At 54.7% G+C, this 19,742-nt stretch overlaps 8 protein-coding genes across 8 annotated transcripts; 7 read left to right on the plus strand and 1 right to left on the minus strand.

Annotated features, from left to right (window-relative positions):
* Positions 1 to 559: 559 nt before the first annotated feature.
* On the plus strand, positions 560 to 3,103 carry AB675_5525 (putative transcriptional regulatory protein; the record flags this gene model as incomplete). The annotated part of the gene is made up of 1 exon (XM_018145742.1): positions 560 to 3,103. One exon carries the CDS (start codon positions 560 to 562, stop codon positions 3,101 to 3,103), a length of 2,544 nt encoding a protein of 847 aa, XP_018001915.1.
* Positions 3,104 to 4,663: 1,560 nt separating this feature from the next.
* On the plus strand, positions 4,664 to 6,169 carry AB675_5526 (S-adenosylmethionine decarboxylase proenzyme; the record flags this gene model as incomplete). The annotated part of the gene is made up of 1 exon (XM_018145743.1): positions 4,664 to 6,169. The coding sequence occupies one exon, from the start codon at positions 4,664 to 4,666 to the stop codon at positions 6,167 to 6,169; it is 1,506 nt and encodes a 501-aa protein (XP_018002075.1).
* Positions 6,170 to 6,865: 696 nt separating this feature from the next.
* On the plus strand, positions 6,866 to 7,951 carry AB675_5527 (uncharacterized protein; the record flags this gene model as incomplete). The annotated part of the gene is made up of 1 exon (XM_018145744.1): positions 6,866 to 7,951. One exon carries the CDS (start codon positions 6,866 to 6,868, stop codon positions 7,949 to 7,951), a length of 1,086 nt encoding a protein of 361 aa, XP_018002021.1.
* Positions 7,952 to 8,293: 342 nt separating this feature from the next.
* Positions 8,294 to 9,754, minus strand: AB675_5528 (Pisatin demethylase; the record flags this gene model as incomplete). Its single annotated transcript, XM_018145745.1, has 1 exon — positions 8,294 to 9,754. One exon carries the CDS (start codon positions 9,752 to 9,754, stop codon positions 8,294 to 8,296), a length of 1,461 nt encoding a protein of 486 aa, XP_018002130.1.
* A 506-nt stretch (positions 9,755 to 10,260) lies between these two features.
* On the plus strand, positions 10,261 to 11,388 carry AB675_5529 (N-carbamoyl-D-amino acid hydrolase; the record flags this gene model as incomplete). Its single annotated transcript, XM_018145746.1, has 1 exon — positions 10,261 to 11,388. The coding sequence occupies one exon, from the start codon at positions 10,261 to 10,263 to the stop codon at positions 11,386 to 11,388; it is 1,128 nt and encodes a 375-aa protein (XP_018001869.1).
* A 547-nt stretch (positions 11,389 to 11,935) lies between these two features.
* On the plus strand, positions 11,936 to 13,210 carry AB675_5530 (uncharacterized protein; the record flags this gene model as incomplete). The annotated part of the gene is made up of 1 exon (XM_018145748.1): positions 11,936 to 13,210. The coding sequence occupies one exon, from the start codon at positions 11,936 to 11,938 to the stop codon at positions 13,208 to 13,210; it is 1,275 nt and encodes a 424-aa protein (XP_018001757.1).
* Positions 13,211 to 14,670: 1,460 nt separating this feature from the next.
* On the plus strand, positions 14,671 to 17,137 carry AB675_5531 (uncharacterized protein; the record flags this gene model as incomplete). The annotated part of the gene is made up of 2 exons (XM_018145749.1): positions 14,671 to 14,749; positions 14,802 to 17,137. The coding sequence occupies 2 exons, from the start codon at positions 14,671 to 14,673 to the stop codon at positions 17,135 to 17,137; spliced, it is 2,415 nt and encodes an 804-aa protein (XP_018002096.1).
* Positions 17,138 to 18,286: 1,149 nt separating this feature from the next.
* AB675_5532 (Aryl-alcohol dehydrogenase) lies at positions 18,287 to 19,452 on the plus strand (the record flags this gene model as incomplete). The annotated part of the gene is made up of 2 exons (XM_018145750.1): positions 18,287 to 19,042; positions 19,084 to 19,452. 2 exons carry the CDS (start codon positions 18,287 to 18,289, stop codon positions 19,450 to 19,452), a joined length of 1,125 nt encoding a protein of 374 aa, XP_018001984.1.
* Positions 19,453 to 19,742: the final 290 nt, after the last annotated feature.

Consider the following 19,742-nt stretch of genomic DNA (forward strand, 5'->3'; position numbering starts at 1 on the left):
GCTCCGATGTTTGAGAGAGCCCCAGATGCCGACCGCTGACAGAAAGTCGGTCGACGCCATCCATGGATGTTACTTGTCATGTAAGTGTTGCCTATCTTGTGAACGCCCAGCCTGGCCGTTGACGACGACGACTCGACGAGACTACCACTGCAGCTATCTACAGACGCTAGATAGTAGGTAGGAACAGTACATTCCAACATGGGTGGCCTGAAGACGTCTCGAATGCGGAAATTCTACGAAATCGAGAAATTAGTAATCCACCAGAAGCGATCCCGTCGCTTGTCGGACCCTGAAGCCCTGAGAAAGCCCCGAATTCTGATGCCTGGAGCACCCTGTCGCTTTGCCGTTGATGGCCCCCACCGTCGTCGTCCTCTATCGTCGCCTGTATAGTTGAGATTCGGCTGGGGTTACTTCTTGTAAAGCGACACTGTTCACTTTGCACTGACCTTGCACTCCCAGGCACTTAGGATAGCGTCCTCCGCCGGGGCATGGCCAGATCATCCCTCCAGCTAAGCGCATCTCCAGAAAGACCCGGTGCAGTGACGCCAGACTCGACATCATGACACAGGAAGAATCGCCAGATAGCGACGACTATTTCAATCAATCCTACGAAACAGAGGGCAACAATGTTACACAGCAAGCCGAATTACAGACGGGGCCGACGAACGAAAACGTGCCTCGACCGAAGCGCATTGCATGTATACTGTGCAGGAAGCGGAAACTGAAATGCGACGGAACCCGGCCCAAGTGCAATACATGCTCGAGGTTAGGACATACATGCGAGTACAATGAGGAGCGGAAGAAGTCAGGGCCCAAACGCGGCTATGTCAAACTCCTCGAGGCACGCCTCAAGCAAGTTGAGAACATGCTCGAGACGAAAGATGCACCTACCAACACCGCACCCGTACCGGCAGCAGACCCAGACAAGATCATGATGCCTGCAGATCAGCTACCGGCAACCACATCAATGCCCATGAACCTCGACCCTTCGTTCACCGACCCGACTATGGTCAATGGATCGCCTGCTTTTGATTTCAACACTGGCGACGACTTCCCTTGGGAGCTGATCGGACTGGGACTTGAAGAAGCATTGCCAACTCAGGATGCGATCGATGAGTTGAACGAGATCTACTTCGCGAAGATCCACCCATCACTTCCCATGATCCACCGGGCTCGGTTCCTACTCTCGATGGATCTAGCACCGCATATGCGGCCGGCGGTTTGTTTGAGATATGCTATGTGGTGCCACGCTGCCGCCATAACCTCAAAATACGAAGGACTAGCCGAGCATTTCTACCAGCGGGCGAGAAAATATGCAGAACAGGACGAAATGAAAGGCCATGGCGAGAGCATAATCACGCTTGGTCACTGTCAAGCATGGACACTCCTAGCATGCTATGAATTCAGGCAAATATACTTTCCGCGAGCCTGGATGAGCATCGGTCGGGCATCTCGCCTCGCTCTGATGATGGGTCTGCATCGGCAAGACAGAGTCGGCTTGGACGTGAAACAGACACTTCCTCCTCCTCGGGACTGGACCGACCGAGAAGAGAGGCGGCGTACTTTCTGGATGGCTTACTGTCAAGATCGATACGCCAGCATCGGCACCGGATGGCCTATGGTCATCGACGAGCAGGATATCCTCACCAATCTCCCAGCAAGCGAGGAGGCTTTCAACAGGGGCAATCCAGAGCAGACTGGACAGCTGGCCGACATTCTGGCTGGCTTGGGCACGGATACCATTTCGTCTTTCAGCGGAGTCATTCTACTCGCAACACTATACGGTCGGAACCTGACTCATCTGCACCGACCAAGTGATGACGATAATGACCATGACCTCAACGGCGCTTTCTGGAAACGGCATCGTCAGCTCGATAACATAATATTGAACATCTCGCTGTCAATGCCATCCGCACTTCGACTACCGGCTGCTTTGTCAGATGCCAATGCAGTATTCTGCAATATGAATATCCACACGGCTGCGATATGTTTACATCAAGCTGCAATTTTCAAAGCCGATAAGCATAAACTACCGGCACAGATCAGCGCCGAGTCGAAACGAAGATGCATCGTCGCTGCAGATCAGGTGACCAACATCATGAAAATGATCTGCCACCTGGATCTATCACTCATGAATCCCTTCCTGGCGTTCTGCCTTTACGTTGCCGCGAGAGTATTTGTGCAATACCTGAAGTCGCGAAAAGAGGATCAGACAGTCATGTCAGCCCTCAATTTTCTCCTCTCAGCTATGCACGCTCTCAAGCAGAAGAACCCCTTGACCGAGTCATTTCTGGTGCAACTTGACGTTGATCTCGAAGGAAGCGGCCTGCAGATACAGAACCAGCCACAATGGAAGTTCGGACAGAGACCGCCTGGAGAGATACCCGCCGGCACCGATGGCGTGCACTGCATACCGCTCATGGAGATCCGCGAGTCACAGAGTCTAGGCCAGGCGGATCGAGCACATGGCGGTGGTGCTACTACGAACGCATGGACTCGGGCTTTGGGTCCAGAGTCCGCAAAGACACCCCATGGGCCGTGGCCTGTGGATTCAAATAGTGTCCCTACCTCTGATTATCCGAACTTATATGGGGCCGCCAACCAAACGCCGCCGAATGATTGTATACAAGACCGGAAGATGGACCACCTGCACCCCGTACGCGAGTTTAGTGGTGACGATCTGCTCTACGGACAGATGCGAGTGAATAGTCAGGGCCCGTCACCCGGGAACAGCAACAGCAACAGTAATGGTGGGAGTGGCAGTACCCATTCCGGGCAGCCTACGCCGTCGACTTCTTCGCTGCCTTACAATGAGTTTAGTCCGCCTAATATAGCAAGTACTGCTCAGTACGATACGAATCAGGTACCATACACTGGAGTGGGCGGTGGACAACAGCAATCGTGGGAGATGCCTTCGAGGGGTCCGAATGATATATCGAGTAAAGGCATGCCGCAGCAGCAGCAGGAGCAGGTCAGCCAGGGTACAGAATTCAACTTTGGCCGGACGGGTATGACGCCTGGAGCGACGGGGATGACGCCAGGGTCGGAGGCGATGTGGCAGAATAGTGGTAATGCGGATTGGATGTATGGGTGGGGCAATTGATTGACGAGTCTTCGATGTTTGCGTTATGAGCGAGGAAGTGCTGGAGTGCATCCGTTGGTCGATACCTATCATCGGGCATGGACAGCCGGCTCAGGTACGCGCCAGGAATTTATGGCCATGCTACGAGAATCTCAACACTTTGAACTACGAGACTGTCTTCACGGACGGACGTGCCCTTGTCGAGTGAACGCGATTGACTGCCTGATATCATTGTATGCCAAGTGTGCCGTGTTAAGGTGAGCCATACATGATGCTCTGCAGCAGCAACAATGGAGGCCATTGGCTTGGTGGGACAGGTACCTTGCAGTGACAGATCGCCTCCATCGCCGCAGCATGCACTTCATTGTGGGGGATCATGCAGCCCTGTTGACGCCCATGATCCTCGGATAGTGCTCGAACCTGGGAGAAGCATGCTACTGCTTAACATAGTATGTTCAGTCTGTCCTGAGAGACCTTCGCCGCGACGTCTTGCCCAAGATTCTGGTTCCCCAAGCTGAAATTTTGTCACCGCCGGCAGAACTGTGGTAGAATTCGTGGAAGGGGCACTGGAAATCTTGGGGAAGCCTGTTGTCAGCAACAAGTGTAAGCGCGTGGGCTGTGGCTGTGACCGTTACTTTGGGGTGGAAAAAATATTTTGGCTCTTACGTCGCTTGCTCGGCCTCGATCATCGATTTCCACAAGAAATTCCAAAGCTGCCGCAGCTCACTCTTGCCCTCGTGTGATCAATTCACACCTGCTCTTCACCTTCCACACATAAGTCTGCCTTCGCAAAAGGCACAAATACCACTCGCACCTGCCTGGCGACAGGTCTGCAGAACTTTTTGAGTGCATCGACGATACCCCGCCTCACAATTTTTGCCTTCTTGTGCATCGGCAGCCACGAGTCCGGATCGCACATTGCAACCTCAGTCAAAATTCGCTCACCTTCAGACCAACTTCTCTTCCTCTCTCGTCAAAGCAGATCAACGAGCCTGGCGCATCGCAAGACTCCGAGCTGTAAAGCCGCCAATCTGAACGCATCTCGGTTCTCTTTCAATCCTCTATGAGCCCTACGGATTTGCTACGCTTCCTGTCCAAGCCTGCAAAGTAAGTGTTTGCCTCTGCCTCTCTGCGCCATGACCGCAGGCTGACACTGTTTGCTCCTACAGGCCCAGATAACACCTGCTACGTGCGAAATACCTCCAAGACTATTCGAGACTCGACCCTAAGCCGTCCAAAGCGGTGATACTGTTGGTTGACGAGACTCAATCGACTGGACCAGACATATTGCCCACGATTCCACCCCTACAGGAGATCTTCTTCCTCCTCTCCTCCACCCGACCTCCCTAACACGACCCCTGAAAAGGTCAAGAGACAACGGATCCACGCATTGCTGCTGGCACCAGCCAGCCTCCACTTCAACCACAGATAGTGGGCCTTCTCTACTCAGGCGGACACCGCATTGTTCGTCTGGGCGGCAGATTGTGCTTCACCGGTCACTTGTGATCAGTGTCTAGATCAATCAACACCGTCTCTGCTCGTTCCTCTGTTGCTGGTGTTCGGCCAACCCGGAAAGAGGATATGGTAAATATCGGCATTCCCAACAACCATATTGCGTCTCCAACAGGATTCCTTGGGACGCCATCTCTGACTAGGTCTATCAATCACCATGTTGCTGAGGATCTGGACTCTACCAATGCCTTTGAAGGGCCCGAAAAGTTGCTAGAGGTGTGGTTTGCACCGTCACCGAATGACCTGACCAACTGTCGCCATGCGAACGGTCTCAAGGCCGTGCCCAAGGACGTGTGGACGCCTATGCTCGATCGTGTCAACTGCAAGGTGCTGTCCACAATCGAATCCGACGATGTGGATGCCTACCTCCTCTCCGAGTCGAGCATGTTCGTCTTTCCTCACAAGCTCATTTTGAAGACCTGCGGCACTACGACTTTGCTCCATGGGCTGGGTATGATTCTGGAGATTGCGGCGACTTATGGCGGCTTTCCAACCAACACAGCACCTCCAGGTCAGGGGATTAAGGACGCCGCTGCACCGTACCGCGTCTTCTACAGCCGCAAGAACTTCTTGTATCCTGACCGCCAGGTGGGTCCACATCGCAGTTGGCGAGACGAAGTGCGCCATCTCGACAAGCTCTTCCAGGGCGGCAGCGCGTATATGATCGGCAAGGTCAATGGCGAGCACTGGTTCCTGTACTTGACGGAGCCTTTCACCATGTTGACGCCTCCGGCTAGTCCGCAGAGCATCGAGATGCCTGAGACTGAAACGAAGATCCTCGACTTGCCGTCTTCGATGGTTTCTGATCGTGCCGCCAAGGTGTGCGAGGGAGAAGACGAGACGTTGGAGGTGCTGATGACCGACCTGGACGAAGAGAACGCCAAGCAGTTTTACCTCAACGAAGCGAGTGCGGTCGCTGAAGAGAGGTACAGCGGCGTTCAAGTCCATAAGGACGATACTATGGACGTTTTCGGGGACGTTGCGGACGTGAACGACAAAGGCTATCCTGCAGAGCTCACTACCGAAGGACATGCTTTGGGCACGGTCGTATCAGACAACTGTGGCCTCTCCAATATTTATCCCAAGGACAAGTACCCCGGCTCACGCATCGATGCGTATCTGTTCACTCCTTGTGGGTTCTCTGCAAATGGGGTCATCCCAGCTCCTGTAGGTGAGAAGGGTACGCACTACTTTACGGTCCACGTCACTCCTGAGCCAATCTGCTCTTACGCTTCATTCGAGACCAACGTGCCGTGTGGGCAGAGCGGACGCGACACCCAAGAGATCGTCCAGAATGCTGTTGACATCTTCAAACCTGGCCGGTTCTCCGTCACTCTATTTGAGGCCAAGACTAACTACGAGGAGCTCGATACTGCCGATGATGCCACACTGCTCAAGATTAGGGCTCTTGAGCGTCAGACCAAGATGCGCAGCGGCAAGATGGACGCCATCAAGGGCTATCGTCGCATCGATCGCATCGTTCATGATCTTGATGGGTACGACTTGGTGTTCCGCTACTACGAACGTAATGACTGGAAAGGAGGGGCGCCTCGCATTGGCGAGACTCTGTTTTAGAGGTACCGACTCGCAGTGATGAACGGGGTCAGGGTGGTGTTGGTGCTTGTGCTGGCAATGTCGTTCATTTACATATCCATAGCCGGCAGACGAGGCCGTGAATAACGATACCGAAGGCTGATACGCTGGTCTCATGCTAAACAGTCATGACCTAGCTGAGCTCTGCTTCATATAAGTATCATAATGGTCAGCTTCTAATACTCATGAGCACTCTTCCATGGCGGCAACAAGATACACAAGCACCCCTTCCCTCTTCTTGCTGTTTGAGCGAAGTGTCGATGCGATCGCCTCTCCTTATACACGTTGGTCTGAATCTTGCCTGAAGCAAGGCAACTGCCAGGCGAAATTGGGGGAACCTTACCGCTGGCGTCGCCTGAATTGCGCCTAACCGGTTATTGCCGCTTAGGCTTTGGATCTCCAAATGATTCATTCGCGCTCCTTCGCTACTTCCTCGATGGATATCGAGTTTCTTCGAACTCATTGACATTTTCAGAACATCTTTACATTTATTGCGAAGTGCAGGTTAAGATGTTACGTACGACTCGATGCTTGTGAGGCTCCACTAGACCTCGCGCGGCCGCAACATTCACACCCTCACTTACGCCTCTGCGACTCAAACCTCTCATATTCGTAACGCAACACGATCATATTAGCCTACACCGCACCACCCAACCCACCCACCACACGCACACCACAATGGCATTCTCCCCGCCCCCGCCAACAACCTCCTCCCTCCCGAACCCCAGAAAGCGCCCTTCGATATCGAGCACCGTCTCCGCGGCCGCAGCCAAACGCGCCAAATTACACCCTCTGCGCCAAACGTCCTTCCCTGCCGCACACCTCAACTCATCCGCCATCGACACCAGTCGCTCCGCCGTCTCCGCTAGATCAGAGACAGGGAGTGCGTTCAGCGGTACTTCGTCGAGACTACCCGGTGGCGGCAGCAGTGTAAGAGGCCGAGGCCGCCCTAAGAAGGACAAAGGCCGTATACCTTCGCGGGAGCCGGAGGGTACGGCCTCGCAGACCGGCGGAGCAGGCAGACCACGCCCAACCGGCCGCGGCCGAACCGCGAAATCAGTAATCAGCGCCCCCGCGGGTGAGGATGGCGACGACGAACCCAATGAGGATGAAGACGATTCAGACGAAGAAGGGTCCGACGAAGAAAACGCCCTCGCCCTGGCCGACGAGTTCGAAGCCGACAAACTCCTCCAACAACGAGAACGCCGCCTTGCATCGACCCTCACAGGTGATGCAGAGCAGCGCTATGAAGCGTTCAGAGGGATGAGGCTGGAGAAGAAGACCGTCAGGAGGATCGTGAATGCCGTGATGAGCCAGAGCGCGAATGAGAAGGTCGTGTTGAGTATCGGGTTCACGGGGAAACTGTTCTTGGGTGGGATCGTGGAGGGGGCGCGGGTCGTTCAACAGGAGTTCGCGCAGGCGTACGACGAGACCCGGGAAGTGGAGAAAGCGTGGAGGGTAGAGGAGTTGGCGCGCCTGAAGGCGGTCATTGAGCGGGAGAAAGAGGAAGGCGCAGTACGCATGGACGACAAGGACAGAGTGCTCGTTACCAGAGATATCGCGCGGCTAGAGAGGGAGGTGAAGGAGTATATCCCGAATCCGCATCGGGGAGGGTTACTGCCGGATCATTTGAGGGAGGCGTTGAGGCGGTATAGGGCTACGGGAGAGGGCTTTTCGGCGGGGGATCAGGGGAGTGCGCATGCGCTGTTGGGCGTTCCGGGGGGTTGTGTGAGGAGGTTGGGTGGGAGGCGGTTGTTTCGGTAATTAATGGTTGGTTGGGAGAGCAGGCGCGCTGTCCCAATCGACTACGTATGAGCCCTTGGCGGCGCTGCCATAGCAGCGGATGGATGAGTGGACGTCAAGCGCACGCACAGAAGATCAAGAAGCAGCATGCTATCGACAGCCCTGGCTACCAGTACGCTCCATGGAAGCCATCTGAGAGGAAGCGACGCATGACTATACTATCAAGGAAGCGTAAAGCTGCGCAGGTGTCATTGTGCTAGGTCTCCGGGTCCAAATTGACAAGCGCCTAGTTCACTATCTTTTCACTATCTTCTCGGAAGAGCTAGCTACCACGCCTGTTTGCGCTGCTCACAGTCAGTCTGATCATAATGATGCCCAGACCAACTCGATCTTCTCATCCATAACCTTCGAGTTGAACCACTCCAGAATCTCGATCTTGTCGTGACAGCACGTTGCGCCATTGAGAACATCGGCCCTCACTGCTGCAGGCACAGCAGCGTACAACTCCCAGGTCGCGAGGTTGCGCGCGATGCACTGTCGCAGACCGAGGCCCCAGGGGATCGCGTCGCGACTCATCTCGTCTGTTGGGTTTAGCCACCGCTCGGGTCTGAATTCGTGTGGATCGGGGAAGGTGGTCGGGTTGAAGTGTAGTTCGAATGGTGTGCAAGACACCTCTGTGCCATCCGGGAAATATGTGCCCTTGAAGGTCCAGCCGCCTCTGGGGACGACGCGCGGGAGACGGGAGGGGTTGGCCATGGATATCCTCAGGCCTTCTCTGATGACGCCGCGGAGGTAGGGCAGGGATTGAATGTCGGTCGTGTCTGGTGGGTGGGTTTTGAGCTCAGAGCACAGGCGAGTGTATGTCTCAGGGTGCTTTGCAAGCATGAACAGAATCGTCGCCAGGTTCATGCCCGTGCTGTCGGTGCCGGCGAACATCAAATCTTTGCACTGCGCCTTGACTTCGCTGACGTTGAAGCCCGCGTCGAGCAATTTTCCTTGGTACGTTGCCTTCCCCTGTTGTTTCTCGGACACAGTCGTATCGACGACTTCCTCCACAAAAGCATCCACAACGCCAATGCTCTCGAAGACCTTCCAGTCCGGATACAGCTTTGACTCCGCCCACGCAAGCCAATTGAATGCCCAGGTGGGCAGATACCAGTAGCGGCCGACGGCGACGAAGCTGTTGACCATCCCACTTGCCGAAAGCTCTTCGTGTCCTTCGCTTTGAGCGTCGTTGGGCTGAGTCAACCCACCGTACTGCTTCCCGAAAAGGTAAGACGATACAACATCCACAGCCAGTGACCGTGCGAGGTCAAGCACATTGACAGGCCGACCTGAACGAGCAGCCGCGCGTATCCGATCTATCCATTGGGTGATGCAGCTGTCGATAACCCCTTGCCCTTGTCGTAGATCAGCGGTACTGAACAGCGCGGCTACTGCTTTCGCCCTCGCTGCTCTCGGAGCGTTGTCTAGCTCCGAGAAGATCGAGGCGTGGCCGTCGATGTCGAAGTTGCGATAGAAGGAGGCTTTGCGGAAGCCGCTTCTGTCTACATAGGTCGTTTGAAGAGCCTCTCCATCCGCAATGTCGACGGAAGATGGACCCGTGCGGACGATAGGACCGTACTTCTGGTGCAGCTTGTGAACGGCGGTACACTCGTCGCCGATCCAGGCGTGGTAGACGAGCCAGAGGGATGACAGGCGCGGCAGGAAGGGGCCTGGGATGCGGGAGAGGGAGTGGGCTGGCGACAGACGGTAGATGGATCTGATAACCAGGTAGAGGAGAGTGAGGAGCGTAGTGGTGTAGGCGGCTTGGAGGAGGATCATGGTGGTGATGGCGACGGGATGGTCAGGTCAAGTTGTATGGCTCACATGATGTCCAGGTATTCGGCCATGATATCGAATTGATTTGAGGTGCAAATTGTGACTCAATTTGGTATCACCTCGAGTTCAAGTTGACGTTGTCATGATGGTGGAGTTCGAGGCAATCGGAGGCGGTTTGTCCTTCCCCGTACCTGATATGATGTAGAGTCGCTGCACCTGCTGTCGGCCGATTCGATCCTTCCGGAAGCATGAATTCGCGAACTACAGTACATTCGCGGCACCTATCGTACCTGCCAATCGAGCAGCTCGGGACATATCCTAGATAATGATAAAGACTCGGTATGGTGACCGACCTGCGCCTATCTCCAGATGGCGGACAAGAGCGTGGTCCATCTCCAACGTGGGATGTCCCAATCTGCCCACCTTAAGATATCGTTGATATAGCCTAAGAAGCCATGTGTGTCTGTCCCGTCTGACGCAGAAAGATTTTACGGCAGTGAAAATTCGCTATGGCGCCCAACGGAACAAATGGCGCGAATGGCGCGAATGGCGCGAATGGCACCACGCCGTCACGCAAGATCGTTGTTGCTGGCGCTCAGCTTGGTCCCATTGACATGACAACACCCAGATCAGATGTGCTTGACCGTTGCTTCAAGTTGATGGACGAGGCAAAATCCAAGAACGTCAAGTTGATTGTCTTCCCAGAGATCGCACTTACCTCGTTTTTCCCACGCCACCTGATCCAAGATCCGGATGAGTTGGAGACATTCTTCGAACAGGAGGTGGAAGGTGACCCGACAAAAGCACTCAACATGAAGCCACTCTTCGACAAAGCCCGAGAGTACGGCATCGATGTCAGCATAGGATACGCTGAATGCGCAGACCCAACCTTGACGCCTCACAAGCACTTCAACACCGCGATCTACTATTCCGCCAAGGCAGACAAGATCGTCGGCAAGTACCGTAAAGTCCACCTACCTGGCACATTCGAGCCATACGAGCGCAAGGACGCCACGAACCAGCTTGAGAAGCGGTACTTCGCGCCAGGCAATCTCGGCTTCAAGGCGTTTCGCGTCCCAGGCCTCGTTGAAAACGCAGCCACCAAGTCCTCCGGCCAGGAAGCCAACAGTGCGGACACTATCGGTCGCGGCGACCCAATCGTCGGCATGATGATTTGCAACGATCGCCGCTGGGCGGAAGCCTGGCGCGCATATGGCCTGCAGGGCGCCGAGCTCGTCCTCGAGGGCTACAACACCACAGGCTGGGCACCCGAGCTGCTGGGAACGAACCCCAAGAATCAGACGAAGGAGCAGGTCAAGGAGGAAGCCATCTTCCACCACAAGCTGTCCGTACAGCATGGCAGCTACACCAACGCTTGCTGGAGCGTTAATGTGGCAAAGTGCGGATTGGAAGATGGGAAGTACCCGTTGATCCCAGGGAGCTGTATTGTAGATCCGGACGGGGCGATTGTAGTTGAGGCGAAGACGGAGGACGATGAGCTGTTTGTGTGGGAATGTGATTTAGATTTGTGTAAACGGGGGAAGGGGAAGGTGTTTGCCTTTGAGAGGCATCGCAGGACGGAGGCTTACGGGATATTGGTTGAGCAGACTGGGGTTAAGGAGCCGGAGCTTTTGTAGGCGGATTGACAGCTTGACGTTCTCGTAGAAGCGTCATCGAACGTTGTTATCCAAGTGTCACCCAGCAGCGACCGCTTTATTTGTCCAAGAATATGGTCAAGGCGAATGCGTGCATGACGAATCGAAAATGTAGACGGCAAGGAGAAACAACCTGTGCATTGTACGGTACGATGTCTCGTGTTCCTGGCAAACCTTCTTTCGGCCCCCTGAAATTGCTGTCTCTGAATCGCATCGAGCTCCGATAAGGCAATCTTGGCATTTATAAATAGCTGCATCATCGTCGCCAACTTCTTGTCCGTTCTTCATTTCTTGCTCCGCGCTCGAGCATATTGCAATATTGGACACGGAGCAGACTGGTGTTGAGACGCACCATCCGGATCGCCCAGTATACAACTACACACTACTCTATAGCCGCCGTTTGTGCTTTCACAACATAGCGCCAGATTTCAAGGTTTGATCGATACAGAAGCCTCGGCTTGCCGAAGAAGTGCAAACGTCCCACAGACTCGGGACGCAACCAAATCTTGAAATGTCAGACCCGCACCCGATGGCTCTTCGCCCAGGCGGCTCGCCGTCACCATCGCCAGACCCGGTCCAGCAGCAACAACATCAGCAGAGCCGCCAATCCTCCGCACAGCAACCCTCCCAGTACGGTGGACAGCCAACAGCATCGACACCTCAGTATGGCGCGGGCGCGCCCTTGAATCGACCACAGAGCAATAACCAACAACCTACCAACTTCAGCACTCGCTTTTCGAGCGCAAATTTCCCGTCACCTGTCGAAGCAGGTTCAGGACAATCTCCCATTTCACCCGCCCCAAATCCATTTGTGGATCACCAACAGAACCACTCCCGCTCTCGTAGCAGCACCGCCGGTCAATCCAGTCAATACAACCAGTACCATCCCAACACCAATACCGATGGGCCGCCACTACAACCTCAACACTCGGGCTATGTCTCCCCCTCCAACGGCGCTGCTCTGCAACCAACCACATCCCGTCCAACCTCCCGCTCGACCATGAACACAACCACCCCATCGCGCCCAACAACCGCAAAGTCTCCCTTCAGCACCCCCATCTCCGCCCCACCTCGATCGCGCCCCGCGCAAATCCTCCTCATCAACCCCAACTCCACACGCAGCATGACCGACAACATGCTCGTGCACGTCCGGCCCTCCCTCCCCGCCAACGTCGAACTCACCGGGTACACGGCGCCCTACCCTTCCCCGCTGGCGATCGAATCCGCTACTGACGCGATCATGTCTACTGAAGCCTGCCTGCGCGACCTCGCTAAGCACGCCGCGCCTAATGGGGAGACGATTCAGAACTTTGACGGGTTGATCGTGGCGTGCTACTCTGCGCATCCGCTGATCGATGCGTTGCGGGAAGCGTATGACGTGCCTGTTATCGGGATCATGGAGGCGAGTCTGTACGTGGCGCGCATGTTGGGTGCGCGGTTCGGGATCGTGAGTACGAGTTTGCGGTCGAAGTTTAAGCAGGAGGACGCCGTGGAGGCGTATGGGTTGTCGCATTTCTACGTTGGGTCGGAGGCCACACAACTTGGTGTGCTAGACCTCGATGCGAAGGGGAGCAGCGCGGGACAGGAAGTGAACAAGCGGGTGGCGCACTGTGCGCGGGCGCTGGCGGCGAGGGGCGCGGATACGATTTTGTTGGGGTGCGCGGGGATGACAGAGGTGATTAGGGCGGCGAAGGATGGAGTCAGGGAGGAGGATGGGCGGAGGACGGTGAATGTCATTGATGGGGTGGAGGCTGCTATTCCAGCTGATGAGTGGACTTGTGGGGATGGCGGTGCCGACGAGTAAGAGAGGGTTGTATAAGGGGGAGAGGGAGGGGCGGCGGATGAGAGGGCAGAACTGGTTGTGAGTGGTTCGGTCATGATAGTGTACTGAAGGGATTACGTGCTTGCTTATGGGCCAGTTGCAGCGGCTGTCGTGCTAGAGCGAATGATGAGTGAGTGCTATGAATGGCGATATGTATAGTCAACAGCAAGCACAGATATTTTGGGACAGACATACACACGCTTACATGAGAATACTGTCAGTGCATGGCCACGAGAGCTTACTGAGACTCTGAGTGAACTAGAGCATGTCGCTGTACGCTGCCTGCGAACCCATGGACTGGGTGTCTTGCCATTACGAAGCAGTCACTGCCTGGAACAAGTCAATGCCAAGACTTTCCATTTTCGGGGTCTTGGCAAAGCAATTCCCATCCCACACGATTCGATATGACCAAAAACAACTCCTACACCATTCTACAACCTCCCTCGACGCCGCACAGCTCCTCGCTGTCGCAAAAAGCAATGAAGAGAGTGGGATTCGAACCCACGCGGGTTGCCCCATGAGAAATCTAGTGAGCTAGGATTTAAGCTGTACGCTTGAGTCCCACTATGAGAGAATGAATCAGTTATGAAGTTCCTGAAGTTGCTTCAGGGGTGAGAGCTCACCGCCATAACCGCTCGGCCATCCTCCCGACCAGGTTGAAGGAATGTGTGTCGATTTCGACGCCATTTCAGGCGCAGATTTGGCGGTCAAAGGTATATATACTACAAAAGCGCTGCCCCCGCAGCTTGCCTAAAATGGCAACTCCAACGGCCTTCGCAATAAGCCGCAAGGGTCCAATTCGAAGACCTTCGGGCATATGTGGGGAGGTGCAAAGGCGCTCTGAATACCGCTGCTACCTGATCAGCTCTCTTGACGACAGTACACGTTGGGGAGCATGCTGAAAGCATAAAGCATGGAGAACGTCACAGCTGAGCACATCCCAGGTTTGCCCGTCTGTGATTGCACGTGTCCCAAACTCCCAGTCATCAAGGAGTCGAGTCAGGACAGTCCTGTACCGGGGACGAAAATTCGGACGAGTGTCCTGTCCCTGGAATGTCCTAGCATGGAATTGACGATCAGTTGTCACTTATTGCCGAAGGCAACAATGCGGCGTTATGACATTGCACCTTGGCAATCAAATTGATAATTACGATGCGAGTCTGGCACCATTGAATGCAGTTGCCACAACCTCGCCACCGTGGAAGTAGAACGAGAAGTTGCGACCAAGAACAAGACCAAATTCGGAAAGGCGCCGTCCAAGCCCGTCTCTCTCCCATCGTACTCTCCCTAACGTAAGCACCGCATTTCAGGCCTTCGTCCTCTTCACATTACCAGCAACGGCTGAGTTCGAGTGCGCATCGTCCTACGAGACCGAGATTCGTATCCAAGCTGCTGCTAGGGGGGCCGCTGTGCTGGAAGAGGCCGTGGGAATGTCGCACACAATGAGTAACTCTACTTCGCCGGCAGCGAACGAGGGACCGCATGATCATAGTCAGGGTCCCCCACGCAAGAAGATGCGGAGTACGTACACGATGAACCTACGTATACATGTGCAATCTAACGGACGCAACAGAGGGGACTAAGAGCTGTCTGGAATGTAGGAGGAGAAAGATCAAGTGTACATTTGAGGTCGGAAGGACCGCCATCTGCAATGAATGCTACGCCCGGGGCTCGACCTGTATCGATCAAGAGCATGGCGACATACAGACATATGCACAGCAGACCGCAGCAGAGCAATCCTCGTACAGCTTGCGAGAGAGAGTGACGCAGCTTGAAGATCTTGTCAAAAATGTCTTGAATCGCCTACCAGAGGGCCAGAATGGGGAGAGCCCAACGATTGACCGCACTCAGGTAGATGCGCAGGCCGCAGAAGTTCTCAAGAGTCTCAAGACTGGCGCCGCACCGACATCTCCGGCAGCAGAGGAGTCGATATACTTGCCAGGAGGCCTTCGAGATGAAGCGCCTGCTTTGTCACTGTTCGACAATGCCGTCATCAGCCGCAAGGACTCAGCGCCAGCCATGTCTCGGTCACAGTACAACAAGTCAAAAACTGTCATCGCAGCACTGAATCAGCTGCTGCCATCTCCGCATGATCTTGATATTATACTGGAGTCTTCGGGAGAGTGGTGGACAATCTGGCGCAAAATGTTCCCACAGATCACGGATCGCAGGTGTGAGACATATAAGCAATCGGTCTCTCATTCGTTGAGATCAGACAAGCCGGCAGAAATCGCGAAGATCATGCTTTGCTTAGCCATCAGCATACACCAGATGCCCAACGGCTTCGACTGGAAACGGCTACAGCTGAAAGATACTCGATCACAATTTATCGAGAAGTATGTCTCGACGGTAAACAAGCTGGTTGTTTGCGACGACGAAATTGCCGCCACGGTCGAAGGTATCGAATGCATGGCTCTTGAGGCGAAGTATCAGGTCAATATGGGCCGCCCTCGGCGAGCCTGGCTTCTCTATACTCGCGCAATCAGCTTCGCCCAACTCCTAGGCTTCCATCGGCTAGCCAATCACCCTGACAAGACGAGCAATGACTACAAACGACAGGTCAGCATCTGGACACACCTGGTTCTTGGCGATCGATTCATGTCACTAGTTCTCGGTCTACCTTACTCAGTGCCTGACGCCTTCTGCACGCCTTACATGCATAACGAAGGCTCCTTAAAAATCAACGATGCAGAAAACTACATCCAACATATGCTGGAGCTTGTGGGTCGCGTAGTCGATCGCAATCAGTCGGTCACTCCGATGGCATATTCGGCCACGCTGGCCCTGGACCGGCAGCTGGATGATCTTGCTGCTGCCCAGGATCCTTCATGGTGGACCACAGAAATGATCCCAGGTCAGCTCGTGGAAGACCACTTCGATCGATTACAAGCACAATTCTTCCATCATCAAGTCAAAGTACTACTTCACATGCCGTTCATGCTACGGCCACATAATGCGCACGACAAGCGGTATCAGTACTCCCACACGCAGGCTTTGGACGGTGCTCGAGGCATGATTCGGTACTACGAAGCTCTGCGGGTGAACACTGCCGTTGGGCCGTACATCTGCAAGTTGCTGGACTTCCAGACGTTCACTGCTGCGATGCTACTCGTTCTCAACTTGTGCGGATATTCCACCCAACATCGGCAACTCGCAACAGCACTACAGCCCGACTTGGAGCAAGATCAGCGCGATTCAGAGTTGATTGATCTGACAATATCTCTGCTTCGCGGCGCTGCAGAAGAGGTCGGCGGCGTTGTAGCTGCACAGTCAGCCCAAGCACTCGAGATGATTGCTCGGGTCCGGCACATGACCCCAGAAATGGCCAAGGCCTGCTCTGCCGAAGAAATGGAACGTGCCACATGCCAGGTATCCATACCATATTTCGGCACAATCACAATCGGTGCAGGCAAGCAGTTCGTCCCCATCAAGCCAGGCACATATCCCAAGCCTAGCGACAAGCCTCCAAGGTCTGCCCCTCCAATGAATCAGAACACTGGCCTCCCAACTCCTCCATCATTGGCTTCCACGAGCTCGACGTTACCGTCGCCAGTGACTTCGAACCTCGACCGAACGAACAGTCTGGCATCCAAGCCACCTGATTGGGCAGGCACAGACTATGTTGCTCCAGGTCTAGGTCAGCCATGGCCCGAAGATGACCCATTTGTGCAATTCGACCCAATGATGGCTTTTCCTCCTGGTGATTGGCCAACCACAAATTCGAGTGGTGAGAGCTCGGGCTTTACGCCGCAGGCATTCACGAACACACCAGACCAGATGGGTATGAGCAGTGCGCAAGGATTTCCCTTCCAGACAGGAGCGTTTCCGTTCAGTACGGGCGGATTCAATGGTAGTATAGAGCTTGATCAGGGCTGGGACTTTTGGGGCGCGGCCCCTGTGATGCAGTAGTGTTGCGAGGCGGGCTGTATCTGGCACCGTATACTAATCTACAATGTGGATCAACTCCATGTGGCATGCCCTTGTAATTACCAGTATAGTGCAAGCGACCAACGTCACCTTAAGCGCATCAGTGGACGTATGAGGCGTCCGAGCCTCGTAAGAGTCGCTACATGTGTTTAACATTGCATGTAAAGCGCAGGGCAAAAGAGGCAGGATGTCAGCCCTAGGTCCCCGACGTCATTTGGGCACCTGGGCAGGCCAGAAACAGATGCACACCCACGCGCATGTCGTGTACCTCCGCTTAGCACACTACCTCGGCATCAAACGTTGCTGAGCTATCCACCAATCGAGATTCATTGTCAAACATGCAGTTGTCGATTGTGTACGCTGACTTGTTCACGACAGGTGCGTCCCAAGGTCGCTTTCTCCACGTCTTTCCAATCTGGAAATCCTCCGCCTTTCAAGGACAAAGCCCGGAGTCCATGTCAAACTCCCTCTAACTCCTGACTTGCCACTCCACCGGCGCGATGTTAGACCAGAGCTTATGTCGTCCCAAGACCCGAGGTCGTACGTAACCAGGTACTGAGTCGTAACAGATGAGTCTCAAGGCAATCATATTCACATACCGTCGCATCTACTTGCTACGAGGTCCCCAGGTCCCGCATCTTGGCAGCAAAAACGGCCGCCTGCCCCGCTCTGACTCGCAAGAAGAAGAGTAGCTGAGACAGAGCGTGGTGGGTGGCGGCTATGGTTAAGGTGCAGGCTACACCGCTGAGACAGGACTTTCGTAAGGCATTGCAGAACTCATACCAGCTTAGGTAGGTATCGTTCGGTCAACTGCACGGCGCAGTCATGCTCCGCGTTGAGCAAACAATTCACGGGTCCCCGAGCTTTACGATGGCGGCCGCCGCAGTTGGAAATCAAGAAGGCTCGTCTCGAAGCTTGTGCTTATTTTTCTAGGCCCTAACCGCACAGCACTCGCGAGGTATAAGTACAATGTGAAAGCTTCCTCGCAACGGACCCCTCGTACCAGAAACCCACTTTGCACTCTGTTCCTCGATTCAAGCACGACCACCCTAACACGCAATCTCACATAAAACGAAAGCACCACTGCCGCTCCCACCCACCCACTCTGATTCCAACACCTACACAGCAACAATGGCAACCTCCCCAAACGAACCCTTCTCCGCCATAATCTGCCATCCCCCGACCTTCACCGCCTCCGGCGTCCCAACACCAAGCTGGAAATTCGCCTCCAAAACCCTCACCCTCCCCCGCAGCCCTGCCCCCAAAGAACTCCAAATCCGCGTCCTCGCCACGGGGATCTGCCACACCGACCTCGTCGTCTCTTCCGCTCCTCCACCGTATGCCAACTATCCCGTCGTTCTGGGCCATGAGGGCGCTGGGATCGTTGAGGCTGTCGGCGAGGGAGTGACTGTGGCGAAGCCAGGCGATAAGGTCTTGTTGAGCTACTCGTATTGTGACGCGTGTGAGTTGTGTAAGTATGGCAAGAGTAAAGCGTGGTGCGAAGAATTCAGTCCACAGAATGTGGCACCGATAGAAGGGATGTTTCAGAATGGCGAGGAGAAGGTTCGGGGGAAGTATTTTGGACAGAGCTCTTTTGCGGCACGGACACTTGTGAACGAGGTCAGTGTGGTAAATGTGAGTCGAATGGTGGAGACGGAGGAGGAGTTGAAGTTATTAGCGCCGCTGGGTTGTGGGATCATGACTGGCGCGGGGAATATGCAGAATGTTCTCAAGGTTGGGGAAAGGGATGTGGTGTTGGTTACGGGACTAGGCGGCGTGGGTCTGGGAGGGGTCATGGCGGCGAAGGCGAGGGGCGCGAAGGCTATTGTCGTGGTCGATCGGGTGAAGTCGAGGCTGGAGTTGGCCAAGGAGTTGGGCGCGACGCATGTGTTGATACGACGGGAATATCGTTGGACGAACTCGCAAAGAAGATCAAGGAGGTGACTGCAGGTTTGAGGATCGCGTACGCGCTAGAGACGTCTGGAGTCACAAAGATCGCGGAACAAGCTGTGCTTGCTGTGGGACATCGAGGACACGTTGCGGTGGTCGGTGTGGCGCCTCCTACGGAATCCGTGTCTTTGCCGAATGCTGAGATGATGAGGAGGTCAAAGACGCTTAGTAACAACGTTCTTGGAGATTCGAATGCGGCGGATATGGTGCCGTTGCTGATTCGGTGGTGGAGGGAGGGGAAGTTACCTCTCGAGAAGCTGGTCAAGTTCTTCAAGGCGGAGGACTTCGAGGCGGTGCTGCATGGCATGCACGATGGTTCGGTGATTAAGCCTGTCCTGGTCTGGTGATTGAGAAAAATCAAGCGGGAGACAAGCAGTCTGATGTTGACGGAAATCCTGGAAAATGATAGACTTCCAGCGTCCGATTGTGTGCTGCTAGCTCGACAGAAAAGTGTTGTTGTTCATGCCGCATTTTTTTCAGACTTCCGTGGCCAGATCCCGTCAGAGGCTATGGGTCATACGAGGACTGATTACAAGGACTGTGATGGGCACTGTCAGGTTTCAGCTGTCTTAAGGCCGACACGCGTGAGGTGGCCTTCGGCTGACAACAAGGCAACGCCTGCCAAAGTCCAGAGAGC

This window comes from Cyphellophora attinorum, assembly GCF_001299255.1.
Source record: "Cyphellophora attinorum strain CBS 131958 chromosome Unknown Contig8, whole genome shotgun sequence".
In the NCBI taxonomy this organism is placed as follows: domain Eukaryota; kingdom Fungi; phylum Ascomycota; class Eurotiomycetes; order Chaetothyriales; family Cyphellophoraceae; genus Cyphellophora; species Cyphellophora attinorum.